At 50.8% G+C, this 17,153-nt stretch overlaps 6 protein-coding genes across 6 annotated transcripts, besides 10 other annotated features; 4 read left to right on the top strand and 2 right to left on the bottom strand.

Annotated features, from left to right (window-relative positions):
* Nucleotides 1–342: part of a sequence feature that runs on past the window's edge.
* Nucleotides 343–390: 48 nt separating this feature from the next.
* Nucleotides 391–492: a sequence feature.
* A 39-nt stretch (nucleotides 493–531) lies between these two features.
* Nucleotides 532–561: a sequence feature.
* Nucleotides 562–574: 13 nt separating this feature from the next.
* Nucleotides 575–667: a sequence feature.
* An 81-nt stretch (nucleotides 668–748) lies between these two features.
* Nucleotides 749–787: a sequence feature.
* Nucleotides 788–880: 93 nt separating this feature from the next.
* Nucleotides 881–1,273: a sequence feature.
* A 75-nt stretch (nucleotides 1,274–1,348) lies between these two features.
* Nucleotides 1,349–1,988: a repeat region (duplication segmentale d'une rgion du chromosome 2).
* Nucleotides 1,391–1,456: a sequence feature.
* Nucleotides 1,989–2,340: 352 nt separating the features above from the next.
* Nucleotides 2,341–3,656: a repeat region (rgion duplique sur le chromosome 2).
* Nucleotides 2,498–3,979, top strand: PODANS_6_2350 (uncharacterized protein; the record flags this gene model as incomplete). The annotated part of the gene is made up of 1 exon (XM_001910227.1): nucleotides 2,498–3,979. The coding sequence occupies one exon, from the start codon at nucleotides 2,498–2,500 to the stop codon at nucleotides 3,977–3,979; it is 1,482 nt and encodes a 493-aa protein (XP_001910262.1).
* A 162-nt stretch (nucleotides 3,980–4,141) lies between these two features.
* On the bottom strand, nucleotides 4,142–4,691 carry PODANS_6_2360 (uncharacterized protein; the record flags this gene model as incomplete). Its single annotated transcript, XM_001910226.1, has 2 exons — nucleotides 4,142–4,283; nucleotides 4,348–4,691. The coding sequence occupies 2 exons, from the start codon at nucleotides 4,689–4,691 to the stop codon at nucleotides 4,142–4,144; spliced, it is 486 nt and encodes a 161-aa protein (XP_001910261.1).
* Nucleotides 4,153–4,629: a repeat region (rgion duplique sur le chromosome 6).
* A 930-nt stretch (nucleotides 4,692–5,621) lies between the features above and the next one.
* PODANS_6_2370 (uncharacterized protein) lies at nucleotides 5,622–7,062 on the top strand (the record flags this gene model as incomplete). The annotated part of the gene is made up of 5 exons (XM_001910225.1): nucleotides 5,622–5,637; nucleotides 5,800–5,920; nucleotides 5,979–6,228; nucleotides 6,290–6,468; nucleotides 6,534–7,062. 5 exons carry the CDS (start codon nucleotides 5,622–5,624, stop codon nucleotides 7,060–7,062), a joined length of 1,095 nt encoding a protein of 364 aa, XP_001910260.1.
* Nucleotides 7,063–11,500: 4,438 nt separating this feature from the next.
* PODANS_6_2380 (uncharacterized protein) lies at nucleotides 11,501–12,337 on the top strand (the record flags this gene model as incomplete). The annotated part of the gene is made up of 1 exon (XM_001910224.1): nucleotides 11,501–12,337. One exon carries the CDS (start codon nucleotides 11,501–11,503, stop codon nucleotides 12,335–12,337), a length of 837 nt encoding a protein of 278 aa, XP_001910259.1.
* A 332-nt stretch (nucleotides 12,338–12,669) lies between these two features.
* On the top strand, nucleotides 12,670–14,857 carry PODANS_6_2390 (uncharacterized protein; the record flags this gene model as incomplete). Its single annotated transcript, XM_001910223.1, has 2 exons — nucleotides 12,670–13,024; nucleotides 13,095–14,857. The coding sequence occupies 2 exons, from the start codon at nucleotides 12,670–12,672 to the stop codon at nucleotides 14,855–14,857; spliced, it is 2,118 nt and encodes a 705-aa protein (XP_001910258.1).
* A 311-nt stretch (nucleotides 14,858–15,168) lies between these two features.
* On the bottom strand, nucleotides 15,169–15,572 carry PODANS_6_2395 (uncharacterized protein; the record flags this gene model as incomplete). Its single annotated transcript, XM_001910222.1, has 2 exons — nucleotides 15,169–15,277; nucleotides 15,334–15,572. The coding sequence occupies 2 exons, from the start codon at nucleotides 15,570–15,572 to the stop codon at nucleotides 15,169–15,171; spliced, it is 348 nt and encodes a 115-aa protein (XP_001910257.1).
* Between the last annotated feature and the right edge of the window lie 1,581 nt (nucleotides 15,573–17,153).

Raw genomic sequence — 17,153 nt, 5'->3', positions numbered from 1 at the left:
AGCGGTCTCATCTCTGTCTTGGTCTAGGATGGAGACTATAGAGGGAGGAATGCGAGACACGGGTGTTAATGGGTACGGCTTCACCAGAGGTATGGCTTGCTTGTCATGCTGGCCGCTTGACTGAATGTGCCTTGGAGGTAAGCAATCTAGCATCAGCGTCAGGCGGTGCAGTTGGGGACGATTGTCACTAATTAACTTGTAACAGGCAATCTCTGTAGCATCTCCTCTTGACCTCGTAATTAAAACGGCGAGATCGGTTAGCGCTAGAAAAGACCTGGTGAGCATAGCTAGACCCTGAATAGTAACGTAGTTCTGCATATAACCGACGGGGCTTTGGCCTTCCTATTTTCGTAAGGGAAGCAGCGAGAGGCTCTACAATCTGGGACAATCGAAGCAGAATCTAAAGACGGAATGATCTCATCCAGTGATTTCGAGCGCCCTTAGAGAGGGCAGGCTGTCCAGGAAACGAGCGACCTCTTGGTAGTAGTCGGCCTCCACTGGTGTGAGGGGCACACGAGATCCGTCGCGCCGTGGTAATTCGCAGGCTAACGAAAGGCTGCTGAAGTGCGAGGAAGGACGTTATTGTTAGCGCGATAAGCTGTTTTGCAGAAACTGCATGATCCAGAGTCAAGCTCTGCAGCATAGCGAAATCTGTCAAAGCATTCCACGGCCCGTCCCTAGTCTCAAGTTGCCCAAGGGGGGTTGTCCAATCCCCGGTATGAATATGATCTTGTGTTTCGCACGCGTGTATACTGTGGCTGAGGTTTAGATGTGTCAATCGGCCTTTCGGAAAAGGGTGACCCCCGTGGCCTCCTGGGATTTTTTGACTGGGTTGCGAGACGCGTTGCGACATACACGATATTCGTCTGGATGCTTGTCAGGATTGCCGAAGGAAGCCAGTTCGGCGGTATAGTCGTAGATTATATAGACTTCTTTTAGGCCGGCTAAGGCCAGCGGCTGCTTGAGCATCCCACTCGAGAACACGCAGCTGGAGGGAGTAGAGTCTAGGGTTGTTTTTATTATTATATGACATGTTGTAGTACCGAACCCAGACACTGTAGAGACATGGAGAAGTGATGACGTTCCACTCGTGAGTATCAATCGTTGGCGAGTTGTCGAAGGCGCTGCACAGTCTGAACATTTGAAGATGTAAATGAGCTTTTATTTGCTTGGCGTGCAATGCCATGAGCAAGCAAGGTGGGAACTGTGACGGGCATCGATAGACAACATCTTGTAGGCACGGAAGCTGGGAGATGAGGGCTGCCAATGATTGCTAATGCCGATCACCCTCATAGGCCTGCCTGGCTGGCGTATCCATTTGACGAAGAAGCCGGGGTTTAAGTGTTGGAGTTAAAGGGATCGCGCCGTGTCGGTTCGTAGACCCGGAAAGGAAACTATGCAGATTCGCGCGAGTTGTGTCGAAGTCTGTGGTCGAGGGCAGTGATAAATGCCAGGATCGGTTTGCATATCCAGCGTAAAACGGATTGGTCTCGGTGTCTGACTGTCTCATGCGACCGACGATAATGAGGCGGCGAACAAATTATGGTTCCGTATCTGGAGTGCTCGTTTATAGCCCTCAACAACTTAAGCCAATGGAGCGGGTTTATCAATATAGAAGGTAATAGTGTCGATAAGGGCAGCGACAGCAACGGAGAAAGAATGTTTATTGGCTTGTGCAAGCGCTTTCAGACCAGGAAAGTGCGAGTCGGAGGGGAGTTAACAGATGCGCAGGAGAAGCTCATTCGGTAGTCCTGTTAGGCTTGGTTGTGCCATAATGTCTGAGGTAATGATAGCAATATTGGTTAGATTGAAGAAATTAACGGCCAGACGAACTGCCGGAAACCCTAATAATAAAGCAGTCCAGATGGCCCGAGCTCCAAGCGGACTCCGGGGCGATCAGGGACGGTTCCTCTTGAACTCTATGACGCCTCTCCAAGCCCGTCACATAGTCCGGAGGCTTCAGGATAGTTGCACAACCATTGACCAATCACGATAGCCGCTACCGTCACAAAACAAGCAATCTTCGACACGACATTGAGTCCGATGCAACCAGCTGCCTAAATGGGGAGAATAACAACTAGGGAGCAGCTTACTCCGAGTAAGGCCATCGGATCTATCCCAGGAATTTCAGCATATCTTAGTGTTAAGTCTTTATTGCGACAACATTTGGTAATCGGGTGGACCTTGCTTCGAATGCTTTGGGGCCCCTTGACCTCACCTCTGAGCAAGGAGCACACATCAATCCGAAGCCCTCACTTACGACGATAGTGAGACTGATGATACACACACACACACATGGCTTTTGGGTCCAGGTTTGCTTGATGGGGGTGGGGGGTGGTTTCGCGACCGAATCAGCCCTATCATATGGCTATTGAGCTTGGTTGGTTTGGCATCACCTTGGCACTCCAAATTCTGCCCTATGGTTGGATGGACTACGGGGAAAAATCATCTGTTCCGACGTTAGTTCCCTGTTGCCAAGGCCTCATCTCTTTTGACAATGCATGGGCCTCATAAAAGCATCGGAATCCCTTGCTGTCTTCGTAATGATCTCTTCTCTCTTTCCATTCCTTGCATCTTTATCATGCAACGAACGGGCACATTGGCCTCACTGGCCATCATGGCCACTGGGTTTCAGCGAGCGCTGGCCAGCGAGTGGACTGGGTGGACTGGCACAGAGTTACAGGCCTATGCAACATCCTACTTGCCGTACGGCTGCAATCCGGAGGTTTTAACTGGGACAAGATCATGCAGCAAGACCTACGGTCTACGCCGCTTTACAGTGAAACATACCAACATCCCCACCGGTGTCACACCCGCGTTCTCAATAGCAATAACCAATATCGATTGGGACATTGTGATGTCCACCATCGTTCTGCCCACTGACGCCATCCCCCGGTCAGAGCTAGAAGACTGGTCCCAGTTGCCATCGCCATCAACTCGGTCCCAATTCACGACCGACCTTTGGATCATTGACCACATCCTCACCGCCCCAGCCAGCTGCCCAACCCCGTTCGAGTTTACCACATCCACCAGCCTCCAACCCTGGGCCGGCTGGTTCCCGTCCGAATTCCTCACCGAGTACATGCTCCCCAAAGCCACCGTCCTCCCAGTCCAGACGCATTCGACAAAGGGATACAACCCATCACTAGTCAGGGAGATCCACGTCAAGCCGACTGATCTACCCCCAACCCGCCACGGTGGCCCTCATGCACGCACATACTATGACTCGGTTGTCAGCAGCCTCAACACAACTTACGTCCAGGAGTGCCATCGCCCTGGCGGGCCGCGACCGCTGACTCAAGAGGAACGCTGCCCTTATACTTACGCCGGGAAGTGCAGCAAGGTCGAGCCGTGGAAGGTCATCATCGCGACTGTCATCCCGTCCGTCTTTCTTCTTGGATTTGTCGAAAACTTCTTTTGGTTCGGGCGGCTGATGATGGGCAGGACGGCCCTCCGGTTGGGAACGGTTTGCTGGATATTAATCTTCATTTTTACTATTGGGTTTACAATCGTAGAGGATGCAAGGAAGCCGGAGGACCAGTCTGAGCTGAGGGAGCAGTGGAAGGCGATGCCCCTTAAAATGAAGATCAAATTGTGGTTTCAGTTCGGATTCAGGCAACGGTACCCGGTGGATTGGCTGGGGGAAAGAAAGCCGAGGCGTCATGGGGAGAACATCGAGACGGAAAGACGTGGAGATACTGGCGGTGGTAATGGAGGAGCTGGGACAGGAGGTCGGCGGGTGGAGGACGATACGCCTCTGCCGGTTTATCCTGGTCCTCCTTCCTCGGTGGTTGGTGGGACTACGGCTGCTTCTTCCGGGCCGGTGTTGGGTAATCCAAACGCAGTGCTCGCATCAATGGGGTCTGGGACTGTTGTCATTAGTCCGATGCAGACTTCTGTCCAGACTCAGTCGCCCGTGTCCCTTCAGCGACCTGACCCGAATACAGGGACAGCTGGTGATGGGTTTCGAGCTGTTTGAAGGAGTGAAGGTTCATTATTATGTAATGGCTAATGTTTATGCTTTCTCGGTTCATGTTTGCGATAGATACACAATGAACTTAATTACAATGAAAATTTGATCGAGACGCCTTCTCATAAATATGATCATCGCTCAGCCTGAGAAAGACATTGCAATAATCAACTATATCACCGCTGAAGAGGTAACATCACCCGCCATGTCAAACTCCATGACATAACAATCAGACTCAACACCCTTATCTGTATCACTATCCAGACAACCATGCAACATCATAAGTCCTGTCGCGTTGGCATTGAAGGTAACTCTACGCAAATATCAGCCAAGTTCTCAACGCCTGATGGTACGGCATAGGTAGGTAAGGTACTCACCCCGGAGACCCTTCACACGTCCACGTTTCCTTCAAACTCAAGCTCATCTCCTCGAAATCAAACCGAAACTCTACCCTAGGATCACTGCACTTTGACCACGACCCATCCTCCCACAAGTTTGCTAGATCAACGTCCTGAGCCAGACACTCCACCGTCTTGTTTGTTGCTGAGGAAAATGATGTAAACCCAAATGTTCCCATCGAACCACCCTTGTCCCAGTCGTAGACCTTTAATACCAGGTCATTGATGCTCCAGTAAGAAGGGGATTGGGAGGTTGTGGTGCAGTCTTGATTTGCGAGGGTGACTCCGCAGAGGAGAGCCACGCGGAAATTAGCGATGTGCATTTTTTGTCCGTTAGATTCCGAATTAAACTCAACCAGTTTTAACAACACTTTCTTTGTGTGTAGGTACTTATCTGACGGTCGAGTCTCATATATGGTGTGAATGTGGTGGGAGTCTCACGACAGGGGGGAACTGCCGGCATGGAATCTCTCGGCTGAACGGCAAAGGGGGTAGCTAACGGAACAAGCAACGCCAGCACAATCTAATGGATCGTCATTGGTTACCATCAGATAGATGGCGGCTGCGGGGAGAGGGAAGGTTGCCGCGGATGATTGCGTAGGAGTTATCGAGTTCTTCCCAGCAGCATATATCAGGATGTTACGAGTGGTACCACGACCACATATTGAGATTAGCTGCTGTGATAATGCCCCCATACCCATGTATGCTTGATGCTGCTAAGGTGTATGGAATCATGAAACCAGTCCGTCTATAAGAAAGTTGTACAACCAGATACCTCAGGTACGTCCAGCTATCGCATTGAACTTGAGATGTTCATGCCCTGCTGATCAAAACGAAACCGACCTCACCAACCATACCTGTTCTATCATCAGTTCAACCGTCGCACAACTAGAACCCTGCACGAAAGAAAACATGTAACCTAATCGGGTGACCAAAACTCTGGGGTTAGGCATCTATCTTAAAACACGGCTCGGAAGGACGGCAGTTTAAGGTTCGACCTCAACCAGCAGAATCTCATATGCCGGACCACCTACAGGGACTAGTTTAATAACCAGTCCAATGATAGCATCGAATTTAAAGGTCGTCATATAGAGTCGACGCGTACGGAATTGCCTGTCCCCTCCATCACTTTGAAATGCTGGCAAGGAGAATGTCCGTGTATTCTACAAAATGTCCCTCCAACCTGAAATCCCCATCAGGTTCTGGCCGCCAGAGACGCTGGAGCTTTGATCAACAAAACCAAGTGCGCAAAAATGCGGTCTATTTGGAGTGTTGCAATCTTGGTGCCCTCGGCTCTTGCCGGAGTGGTGGCTCCAAGGGATTGGAGAACCAAAGTGAACGTGTGAGTGTCATTATCAGTTGGAGCTCCGGTTGCCATCTGTGGTTATGACTGACCTCATACCAGACAACGCAACGGCTTCTACCCCTTAGATGTCGTCGACAAGCTGTCGGACGAGACCATGGCCAAGGTTGATGCGTACATGAGCCAGAAGATCGCCGCGGGCAAGAACAACGGCTGCACACTGGAGAACGCGGGAGTACGGAGAGAGTGGTATGGCAACCTTCTACCTAACCCTCAGTGATTGCCCCAGATTTAACTTGTATCTCAGGGGCGACATGACCATCGAACAACGATCCGACTTCATCAACGCCACGCTCTGCCTGATGAAGGCGCCATCCAAGGCGCCCAAGAGCCAGTTCCCAGGAGCTCGGACCCGGTACGACGATTTCATGGCCTATCACCTGACGAATGCCGGTTCTCTGCACGACACGATTGGCTTGTTCCCTGCCCACAAGTATTTCTTGCTTGCGTATGAGACGGCTCTTCGTAACGAGTGTGGCTATAAGGGATATCACCCGGTATGACGGATCCCTTGCCTTCCTCGTCGAAGGTTTGCTAACTGTTCTTGATGATGAAAAGTACATGAACTACGACCGCTACACCAAAGATCCAAAGAATTCAGCCCTCTTCAACGGCAACGCGACAAGTATGGGTGGCAACGGCTTGCCGGACCCCAAGTACACCGGCCTTCGCACCGGTACCGGAACGATCAAACCGGGCGGCGGAGGTGGATGCGTTGTTGACGGCCCCTTCACAGAGTTCGTTCCTTCTTCGACATCTATCCACTGCCACTTTAGGTATCTAACTAGCTTTCTTCCAACAGGTACACAGCCAACATCGGTCCCGGCGCCCCCGTCATGAACAACGTGCCCAGAAACCCAATCTCCAACGGCACCGGGTACAACCCTCGCTGCATGCGCCGCGACATCAGCGTCGACGCGGCCCTCGGCGCCACGGCAGACCGCGCGTACAACCTCCTCACCAAGTCCAAGGACATCAACACCTTCTACAACACCTTGCTCACACCACCCCGGAACGTGAGCGATCCGTACAACTTTGGGATCCACACAGCTGGTCATTACATATCGGGGGGAGACCCCGGTGGCGATCCGATGGTTTCACCTGGGGACCCAATCTTTTATTTTCATCACGCGTCGCTGGATAGGTTGTGGTGGATTTGGCAGATGATGGATCCGGAGAAGAGGGTTAATGCGCAGGTGACGCTTGGTGGGAGGGATGCTGCGACGAGGAAGCTTGATTTGAAGTGGCTTGCGCCTGATGTGATTCCTGTTATTGAGGCGCATGATGGGCTTGGGGGGTTTGGGGGGTTGTTTTGTCATGTATATGTATAAGTTCTGGGAAGACTTGAGGAGAGGAGGGCGAGTGTGTTTGTTGTTGGTTTTTCATCCGCTTTATTTGATAAGTTCAATGTAACCAACCTTCCAGCAGCTGCAGAAAGTGACAGACCCCGATCCAGCAAATTCTTTGTGAGATCTCTATCAACCCCAAGCTGATGTCGCTTCCAGCAAGTTTTGTGACAATGCTTTTGGATATCACCACCGTCAAGTTACTTCACTGCTCCCCAGTCCCTCCTTCCTCGATTAAGCTTCGGCTGACATGGTCCCCTCCCACCTGCCCTTTGGAAACCACCGCCCCTTCCGCCCCCATGATCATCTTTCTACGTTCGTTCCTTCCCCAAGAAGGAGCCAGGAACACATTTAAACTGTGCGGCGTGGGCACTGACCATCCACTCACTGCCTTGCTCTTCTTCTTGCAGCCTGAGCCACGGCCTTTTCCTTCCTTTCCCAGTTCTTTTCCAGTAGGCATCACTAATATCAACAGATTTGCCCACAAGTTCTTTGGCTCTCATATAAACTCAATCCAGTTCAACGAAACCGGCCAAATGGTTTGATGTGTTCAATGATGAAATACTCGAGGCATGCGCGCTTGCTTCTACGTACGACAGTTCGAACACCGTCGGAAGATTTTTATTTTTTTCCATGATAAGAAATTGGATTCTGAGGACGCATTTCTTTTTGAGTATAAGGGGATAAGATGTTTTGATGGGGAGCGACGTTGGAAGGAGTACGTACCTTACCTGTACAATGATACCTACTGAAGACGAGAAGAAGAGGAGGTTGCATGAAGTGAGAAAGGCGGCAGCGATTTTATACTGCAGTGCAGAGCCAATAGGCTCAAGCTTTTTGACAACGTCTAATGTTATGTAGTGGGGCGTGGAAGCAAAAGTTTCAGTGTTGATGTGATTGCCAGAAGCTTCCTTCAGTGAAGTTGTGCCTTAATTAACAGGCTGCAAGTTGTGACATTGGACCATGTGTGTCATTTCACAGATAATCAATGAACGAAATTACTGACCAAAGTCTTGTATAACATACTTTGTTACGACCTTTACTACCAACATCAAAAAATCTTCATCATCAAACTCCCACATCACTGCCAACCGACGCCTTTCCCGTCTTCATCTAGCATCTCCAAATATCCGCTTTGGTATACCTGAGCCCTTCCTGATGCCCCCCACCAGTATCCCACATGAATAGACCCGTTTTCATACATGCAGTTCTTCCCGGTGCCGGGATTGGTGTCGGCGACAATGTTTTGCTGGTTGGAAACCTCGGTCCGTGTGGTAGCAGACGTGTTGCACCATGTAAAGTCGCGTCCGTTGCACCTGCCGACGTAGCACTATCCCGCTGCCGCTGTAAGGCGGGCATCGCCAAAGACACTGTTGAATGCCTGGTGGTCGGCCCGGAGAGCTGCATGGTTCCAGCCCGCGTTGACAAACTGGCAGTCCCACTCGCCTCTCAAGTTGCTTTGTCTTTTGAAGAGGAAGTCAATCGCATCGGGGGCCTCAGAGGTGGAGTTTGCTGCCGGGGCGGAGAGGACGCCTTGGATGCCGGTGAGGGCGGCAAGGATGGGGGCGGCGAGGTGAGCTTCTGTTGATCGAGTTGTCAGTACCTACTCATCGGTGTAATACCAAAGAAGGGCGCCTACCATGATGGACGGTGCTATCGATGGACTGAAATGTTCTCAGTGAGGTAGTGGGTAAGGATCAGCTCGAAGAAGTAAGATTGAGAGAAGCTGACAGTTGAAGAGAAAGGAATTTGCTATTGGGAGTTGTGGTCAGCTTAGGTAGGCAGTCACTGACTTCTGCTTGAACCCTCTCATCCACCTAGCGGTGCGAAGATCTCTTCCCTAGGTAAATCTCCGTGTTGTTCCTTCTTCACTCGGTCCCTCTTTAGGAAGGTATGATGAACGAGATTTTCTTATCCGCCAGCTAGCTTGGATAACTGTGAGATCTTCCCAAGGATAGGCCTGCCTTTTGGGTATGTCTCCGTTGCCAAGTGTGGAAGCCTTTGCCTCCCCCCGTTTTGCTACAGACACTAAGCATGTGGAATTGTGAGCCCTTTGATTTTTCACAGTGATATGAAAGCCCGACGGAGATTTCATCTTGGATTGTAGGGGTCTCGTGTCAATCTATCTACCGACATAGGTTAGCCTATCAAACCTAGGTAGCTTAGCACTACCATTAACATTAACGCTGCCTGTTCGGCCATTCGGTGATGGATGTGGTCTTGAAATCCGTTCGGGTTCATGCGTTGCTAACCTTATGTTGCTCGCTAAGCCTACGAAATTATTGGCCGTGTAGCCCCATGCTTCGCATAGGGTAGGCCTAGTTCTGGGACAGGGTCACTGGCACCAAAAATGAGGCAAAATACGACGACAAAAGTGGTGATGGTGATGAAATCTAACAGAACGAAAAAGCTATAGAAACAAAACAAAGCCGTAAAGAGCAACCAGAGTGTGGGTCTGACGAAAAGGCAGGCGCATGGAGCACCACACCCAGCCAGTATGGCCATGTCATAGGTCCGTAGGTAGTACCCACGTTTGCAAACTTGGCTACCTAGGTACTCAAATTCTGCCCAGGTTGAAACAGGTAGAAATGGCTTAAAATGCAACAGGATTTACAGCCCGCAGCATAATATTGTAGGTAGATCAAGAAGTTTGAAGATGAGGTAATGTGGTTCATAATGCTGTTACCAAACCATCACTGTTCGCCCCGCTACAAGGCCAACAACCTGCTTCGAAGCCAAAAGTTCAAGAGGGAAAAGCTCGCCATGGAAGCGATCTGAGTACCTACCAACTTGGCAAGGAATGAGGCTGTTATTTATCTTACCTTCACCCTTTCTCCATGGACAGCACTGACTGGCCGGCTGGAGATCTGATCGAAATATAGCCCAAATCAGTAGCAACCCACAGCATTCCATCCGACCTTTCCAAACAGCAACTCCACACATCGCCCATTCCCGCTTGACCTTCCCAAGTACCCGACCACAAATTGAGAGTGGGATGTATGGAAGGCATCGAAGTGTGGGCAATACGTAGTATTGGTAAGTGGTGGTGGTAGTGAGGGAAAAGGCAGTGGTTCTGGCTGCAGACTGCTATTGTCTTGGCTCTCAGCTCGGAGAGCCCTGGAACTAATGTTATCCCCTTTTAGGTCGCCGTCACAGCCTTGTCACGAAGTTTGGCGAAGCCAAGCAACCACCAGACTGAGCCAGGCAAAGGCTCTGGGCTGAGGAGGCTGGGCGACCACTAGACCATCGCAACACCTTCTCTTTCTGTTATCTGGCCCCGAGTCTGTTGGGTTAGCTAACTTAGGTACATCGATGTGTGTCTCTCTCGACCAACCATGTGCGTGGGGCTCTGCTGAATCACACAACTATTTATCCTTCGCTAGTTAAACTGCGCATCTTATCAGGTGAAGTTTCGACATTGAAACCCCCGACGATCAAAGGCTTAAATGCCAGGGGCGTTCCCCTTCAACAACTACTTATTGGCACCTGAGTTATCCAAGGAAATTTCCGCTTGGCGAGAAAGTGTCGAGAGCACATCAACAATGGACACATATCGACACCCACCCGGCGACCTCCCGCGTTATCTTTACCGGGTGCAATACCGAGGAAATACAGGACTGTACAACAAGACCAGTGGACTCAAAGCCCGGGACACAACCACGCAATTCGCGAGAATCAGAGCTACTCAACTCTTCAAAGACGCCGTTGCGGATCACTTCGACTGGAGTAGCACGCGCCCGACACCTTTCATAACGTTCTTTTCGGTCGAGCAGCACGCCGTAAGATGGGCACTCTGTCTGGAAAGATGGGGCAGAAGCGAGCCAGGTGAAGACGACTGGTTTATTCTCACCATCGACACGTCAACGCTCACAGATGTCCACTTTTTCAAGCTTAGCACGCTTGTCGATCGGTTTGGTCTTGGAAGCAAGATCGATTCAAAAGTGCAAGAATCTCACAAGCGAGGGGCGTACATTTGTTTGCATGGGATCCCGGCTCGCGCGATTGATCCAGGAAAGACCAAGTCGAAGTTTGATGTTATTGGGCGTAAGTTGGCCTTTGTTCGATGCTGTCACAGGGAGGAAGTTGCTGACTGCAAGCTGCAGGATCTCCGGAAACGGAAGAGGAGGAAGAGTCTGGGGGGTTTTCGGGTCTTTTGCAGCGCATTCTGGGGCTCTCTTTGGGGAATTGAGTCTCAAAGATTTGGTGCTGTGATGGTGAGGAAGAGGGTTTTTGGCAATGACCCAGACGAAGGGTTCGAAATGCATGCCTATCATAGATGGAGACGGAGCCAATCGGTCGCACGGGCCGCTCGGCCTAGACTTGAATCCGAGTTAATTATTTCTCTTTCTGACAAATCAACTTTACACTCAAAATTCACTTTCTATTCCAGCCTCAAAAACACTCCAGCTTCACATCCTTCACCATGACCCCACCTCCCCCCACAACGTCGCTATCCTTCACGTCGTGGAACGACGACAAACCCGCCACAATCATCCTCCTCCACGGCGGCTTCACCTGCCGTCTTGAATTCGCCCTCATCATCCCCTACCTCTCGGACTTCCACCTCGTCGTCCCTGACCTACCACTCCATTCCGCCTCCCGCCACATCAAACCAGGCACCACCGACCACTCAGCCCAGCACGTCGCGCAACTCATCCGCTCACACGCCCACGGCGGCAAGGCCCATGTTGTCGGTGTTTCAATGGGCGGGTACATAGCCCAATGCCTCGCCTTGGACCAACCCGACCTAGTCCTCTCTCTTTTTGTGACAGGTGCTGCTCCCGCGAGCAGGGCACGGTTATTCATGGCGCAATGGCCGGGATTGACTTACTACACTATGAAGATGATGGTAGGGTGGGTACCGAGTTGGTTGTATCAATGGCAGGCTTCGTTGCTTGGGTTGAAGCTGGATATTGAGTTGATAGAGGAGATGAAGGGGAATATCACTTGGGAGGTGGTGCACGATATGTTTCCTTGGATATTGGAGTTTGGTTTGGATGATGTGAGGAGGTTGGAATTGAGGACTTTGCATGTTGCGGGAGCTAAAGGGGATGATGTTGGTATGATGGTTAGGACGGCGGAGGCGTTGAGGAGCAGGAGAACAGACCAAGGGGGTGGGTGGCCTGAGGATGGGTCGGGAGGGTTTGTGTTGAGGGAGGGGGTGCATGGGTGGGATATGCAATTTCCCGAGTTGTTTGCGGGAGGTGTGAGGGCTTGGGTTGAGGGGGAGAAGTTGCCTGGGGAGTTTGAGAGGCTTTAGGGGTTGGATTCTTGCAATATATGTTCATGGCAAGCGAGCACGCATTGCGATGCAGTCACGTCACTGAATCGCGCTATTTCCAGGTGTGCAAGATTGCACAAGCTTGAAGGGTCAACAGTTGGCCCAGATATACCTATTGGTAGGAAGTGGAAAGTTGATGATGATGTTGGGTGAGTGGGCAACACGATTTTAGTCTCTGAGTGGATCGGAGAAAGGTCGGGAAGTTTTGTGACCTGACAGAGCGGAGAGCACCGCAATTCAGCCCAACCGACTAGCCCTTTCATCCACAACTCAACAACTCTTTCACCTCTTTCAAGATTCAGTCAATAGCTATGGGATGCTTTCCACGGTTCTTGAAGCTGCGGCTTCGTCTGAAGCGAAAAACAACGACACCCGGTCTGCAGTTAAGAGGCAGCCCAAAAGCCTGGGAGCAGTGCCCACATTGCAAAGAACTATTTGGCGATGTCTACGATAAGCAGGTCCAGCTATCGACGGTTTTGGAATCCGCTGCCCAATGTTCGCGGTGCTGGGCCTTGGGACAAATTCTGAATAATGTCACAGATCTCAGGAGTGCCAGCACTGTCCTGGTAGGAAGTATCTGGCATGACAACACGCTCGAAATTGGGGTCATCAGGCCAGGAGACACCTTTGAGACAGCACCGGGATATAAGATTTATGAAACTGGTGGTGAGTGCTACTAAGACATGTTCGATCAAGACTACAGAAACCATTCAGTTGCTGAAACGAGCGTCTATAGACAGGTACAAGGGTGAACGACCCTTGTTGGACCCCATAGTAGGCCTGCCGATAGCACATAAAGCTACCCATGTCAATTTCCGCCCCATCAGGACAACTCCCGAACATCGTTTTGCCCTCGCCAAAGAATGGCTTTCAGAATGTGTCACATCACACGAGGCTTGTAATGAACACGATGCAGAGTATCTATTGCCGAGGCGACTGTTGGATATTTCAGACGTCGAACACATCCGCTTAGTAAATACGCAGCATCAAGAACTTCATCCACGGACGGGGTATGTCGCCCTCAGCTACTGCTGGGGCAAACAAGGGAACCTTTGCACCAACACCGCCAACCTCAAACAACATGCAGCCGGAATCCCGATGCTGTCACTTCCTTCCACCATCAGAGACGCAGTCATTGCCTGTAAACACCTCTGCCAGCGTTATCTATGGGTCGACGCCCTTTGCATCATCCAGGATGATCCACGCGACAAAATAGCACAGATTCCTCAGATGGCCGACATTTACTCCGGCGCACTTCTTGTTCTGTCTGCTGCTGGCTCTTCAGGCTCGCTTGAGGGCTGCCCGCTTGGGCCACCCGAAATGCAGCCCTCTCCACCAAAGATAATAGGGTTAGACTTTTCCCGGTATGCCAATAACGACAACGAATCATCTGATTACAGAGAAACGATTGTCGTGGAGCAAATGGAGCACGAGCGGTGCCGATCTCTACCGGGACACTGGGCACACGAAACCTTTGATCAAGATCCCACAGACGCCCTCAACGTTGTTGAGGAACGTGGATGGACATTTCAGGAACGATTCTTAGCCAAGAGATCGCTGTATATTGGAAAAGGAGAAATGTCATGGACGTGTGCCACCGAGGTGCAATGCGAATGCAGGAATCCCAGTCCACACATCAAGACAGAGGCAGGGGACCGTGTGTTTACTCGGAGATACGGCATCAATCACATGTCGGTAAACAATCTGTTCTCCGAGGCTGAACTCAGCAAAACGTACTCGTACCTGTGGTCTGATATAGTTGCAACCTACTCGGGCCGGCTACTCACGCAGTTCGGCGATAGAGTCGCGGCCTTGGAGGGTATTGCTGTGGCTTTGCAACGGAGGTGGCCGAACATTTACAAAAGGGACGAATATTTCTTTGGGTGCTGGTTATCGCTTTTACCGGACCTGCTCTTGTGGCATGTCTCGGGAGAACCTGTCTCGGAACAGATATATCCGGATCTGTTTCCTTCATGGGCGTGGCCCTCCTGTGGAAGACCTGTCAGTTTCATCAGTTGGGTATGGTACGGGGTCGATCCAAAATTATGGGTTGAGCTGCTCGATTTCGAAGTCAAAGAGCCTCCGCCAGCGGCGGTGTTTGGGCAAGGAGGAGGAACAGTGACGTTGAGGGGACCTTTGATTCCCGTGAAGCGAGAGGTTGTCACATATGACGAAAATGAGGGGGAGGTTGCATATGTCCCGATCGACACACAGCTTTCTTTCATGGCGGGAGGTGCGTCTCTGGATCATGGTGACGGGGACCCAGATGCGGAAAGGGTGAGCCATCTTGCGCTTGTAGGAAGCTACCCCTTCAAGCTACAGGAGAAGAACAAGCAGTTGTCCTGCGCAATGCTATGTCTTGCGCCCATCACGGGCAGGCAGGAAAATGTCTTTCGCCGAGTGGGTATGGTTCTGTTGCCAAGGACAAAGCAAGCTTTCTTGGGGGCTGAGTTTCAACGACTGTTGACTCCTCATGTCACCGACTACAAGATCACCTGAACAAACACAGCATAACTTATAAGCTAGGTTGCTCTTCAGGAAGAGTACCTCTTATTTCTAGACAATTTCACTTCCTAAGGCAAGTCGGGATATTTTCCGCGTCCATTCAACCGTGTATTCACTCGCAGATACCTTCCTACCTAAACTATACAGTTCATGGCGTAAGACTTTGAGCCGGAGAACTCCAGTGAGAATGCGAAAGGACAACCCTCCGACTTCACGCCACCTCGTCCCAACAATCTACCTAGACCTGTCACCAAAACAGTCCATCATTTCACCCCCTATCTCATCCCACAATCACAGCACTCTCTCTAGCACTGGATAGAAACAGAGCCATACAAGACACTGTAGCAGCCCGCGCGGGTGGCGACGAAGCTGGAGCCACGGCAGTTGTTGCCGCTCCAGGTCGTGACGGTGCAGCTTATCATTTCTGTCAGCTCATCTTCTGGAGCGATGTAAACAGATAGAAGACTTACCCAGAGCCGCTATAGCCAATAGACCGCTTGTTGGAAACGGCAAAGCAGCGGTAGCCGCCGTTGGTGACGGTGACCTGCTCGTTGCTGCCGTTGCAGGCGTCGCCGGAATAGGTGGTCACGACGGCGGTGCCGAGGATGCTGACGCCGGACTCGAACTTGGCCTCGAGCTGACTCTCGGGGGCGGCGAGGGTAAGAGGGAGGAGGGTGAGGAGGGCGAGGAGGTTGTTGGTGAACTGCATTTTGGCGGTTGAGGGGTTGTGTGGTTTTGAAGTGGTGGATTTGTGTTGAGAGTTGGAGTTGAGAGTGAGTTGATGGTGGTGATCACCGGGGGAGGGAGATGGGGGGAGGATGGGGTTTTATACTTGTTTTGGCCGTGGCCTCGGACGACGAGAGAGGATCGTTGTCCTCAACACCTCGTGCAACTTCCGAGTCACGGACACCGAACGGTCGTGCGCGAGGTTGCTTCATGATACCCTGGCAGGGGGCCGAGAGTTGGTCTACCTCGATGATCGAAAGACAATATGCAGTGTTGTTGATGGTGGTGATGATATTGCAAAGTGGTCTGGTGCAGGGAAGCGGCACAGGGGTCATGCCGTGACTATGCCTGATCAACAGGCGCATTCTACCTGTATAGACTGGGTGGTGGATTTCCCTCTAATCATGATCTCCAGAATTTCACCAAAGAAACCTCAATCTTCCCGGCTGTCTAGTCATCTATATTCAGCCACTTCAGATACGATGTCTGTTCAACCTCTATCTGCAGACAAGTAATTCACTTTCAAGTTGGCACTGTGGCAGTAACCCAAGGACATTTATTAACATGGTGGCGGTGAACATTCCGCTCATATTACGACACCAACACCTCCTTGATGATAGATCATCAACCGATCTGTTCAACATCAATGGTTTCATAATGTTGTTTCCCATCACAACCGCGCGAATAACTGGCTATAGACTGGCTAAGACCTTGGACGTGAAGAAGCGTTGGCAGACCTCCACTGAATTGTCTTCGAATGTTTTTCTTGCGTAATTCAGCCAATCGGACTCCTCCCCGCACTCATCAGTCGGTTGAGTTTTCAAGGTGCTCTATCTTACCGTGAGAGTCCAAGCTTCTGCCTCGCTAGAATCACCATTATGAGATACCAAATCTAGCGAGCCACCAACCACCCGAGCCAGGTCTTTTATATAAAACCTTCTCTTAGTGTGTGAAGTTCTAGGCGGGTTAGCTCGAGTTTGTGCGTCCAATAGTAAAAGTTTGTGGAACCAACAGCGAAGTTTGTGCGACCAACAAACGTTAAAGGGAAAACAGGACCAAACAGAAGGACGAATAATGTACGGGGAAGTTAATTGCACATATGTCTCTAGATCCTACTACGACATTGAATAGATTTGCAGTAAACACATCACGGAACGGTGAGTTTCCGCCGGCAGTCTGACTCAGCCATCAATCCCAAGGCAGCTTTCTCTTTACTTAAGGTAGCGAAGACGCATAATGTAAGCATCAAACTATAATTCCGGGCTCATTCTCCAGATTAATTTCCAAGCCACTGTCGAATAGGTTCCAGTAAATAAGATTTCATCTGCGCAGCTCGGCAGCTGTCTCATCTCAGATCCTTATTCTTTGCACCCGTCCGCAGCCCTATAGGGATGTCCTGGCATTTCAAGTCGCTGCCTTAGCGGGACTATGTAAGACAAACGACAGACAGGAAATCCTGTGATAACATGGTTCATGAAGAATGATATTTGATCGTATATTTTCGGCCGAAAAAAGGGGCTATGTCAACGTGGCATTAAGTGAAGCCGGCACCCTTGCGCCTGAC

The sequence above is a fragment of the Podospora anserina genome, chromosome 6, assembly GCF_000226545.1.
Source record: "Podospora anserina S mat+ genomic DNA chromosome 6, supercontig 2".
Lineage (NCBI taxonomy): Eukaryota > Fungi > Ascomycota > Sordariomycetes > Sordariales > Podosporaceae > Podospora > Podospora anserina.
The sequence above is the reverse complement of the archived record's forward strand: the minus strand, read 5'-3'. Positions and strand labels throughout refer to the sequence as shown.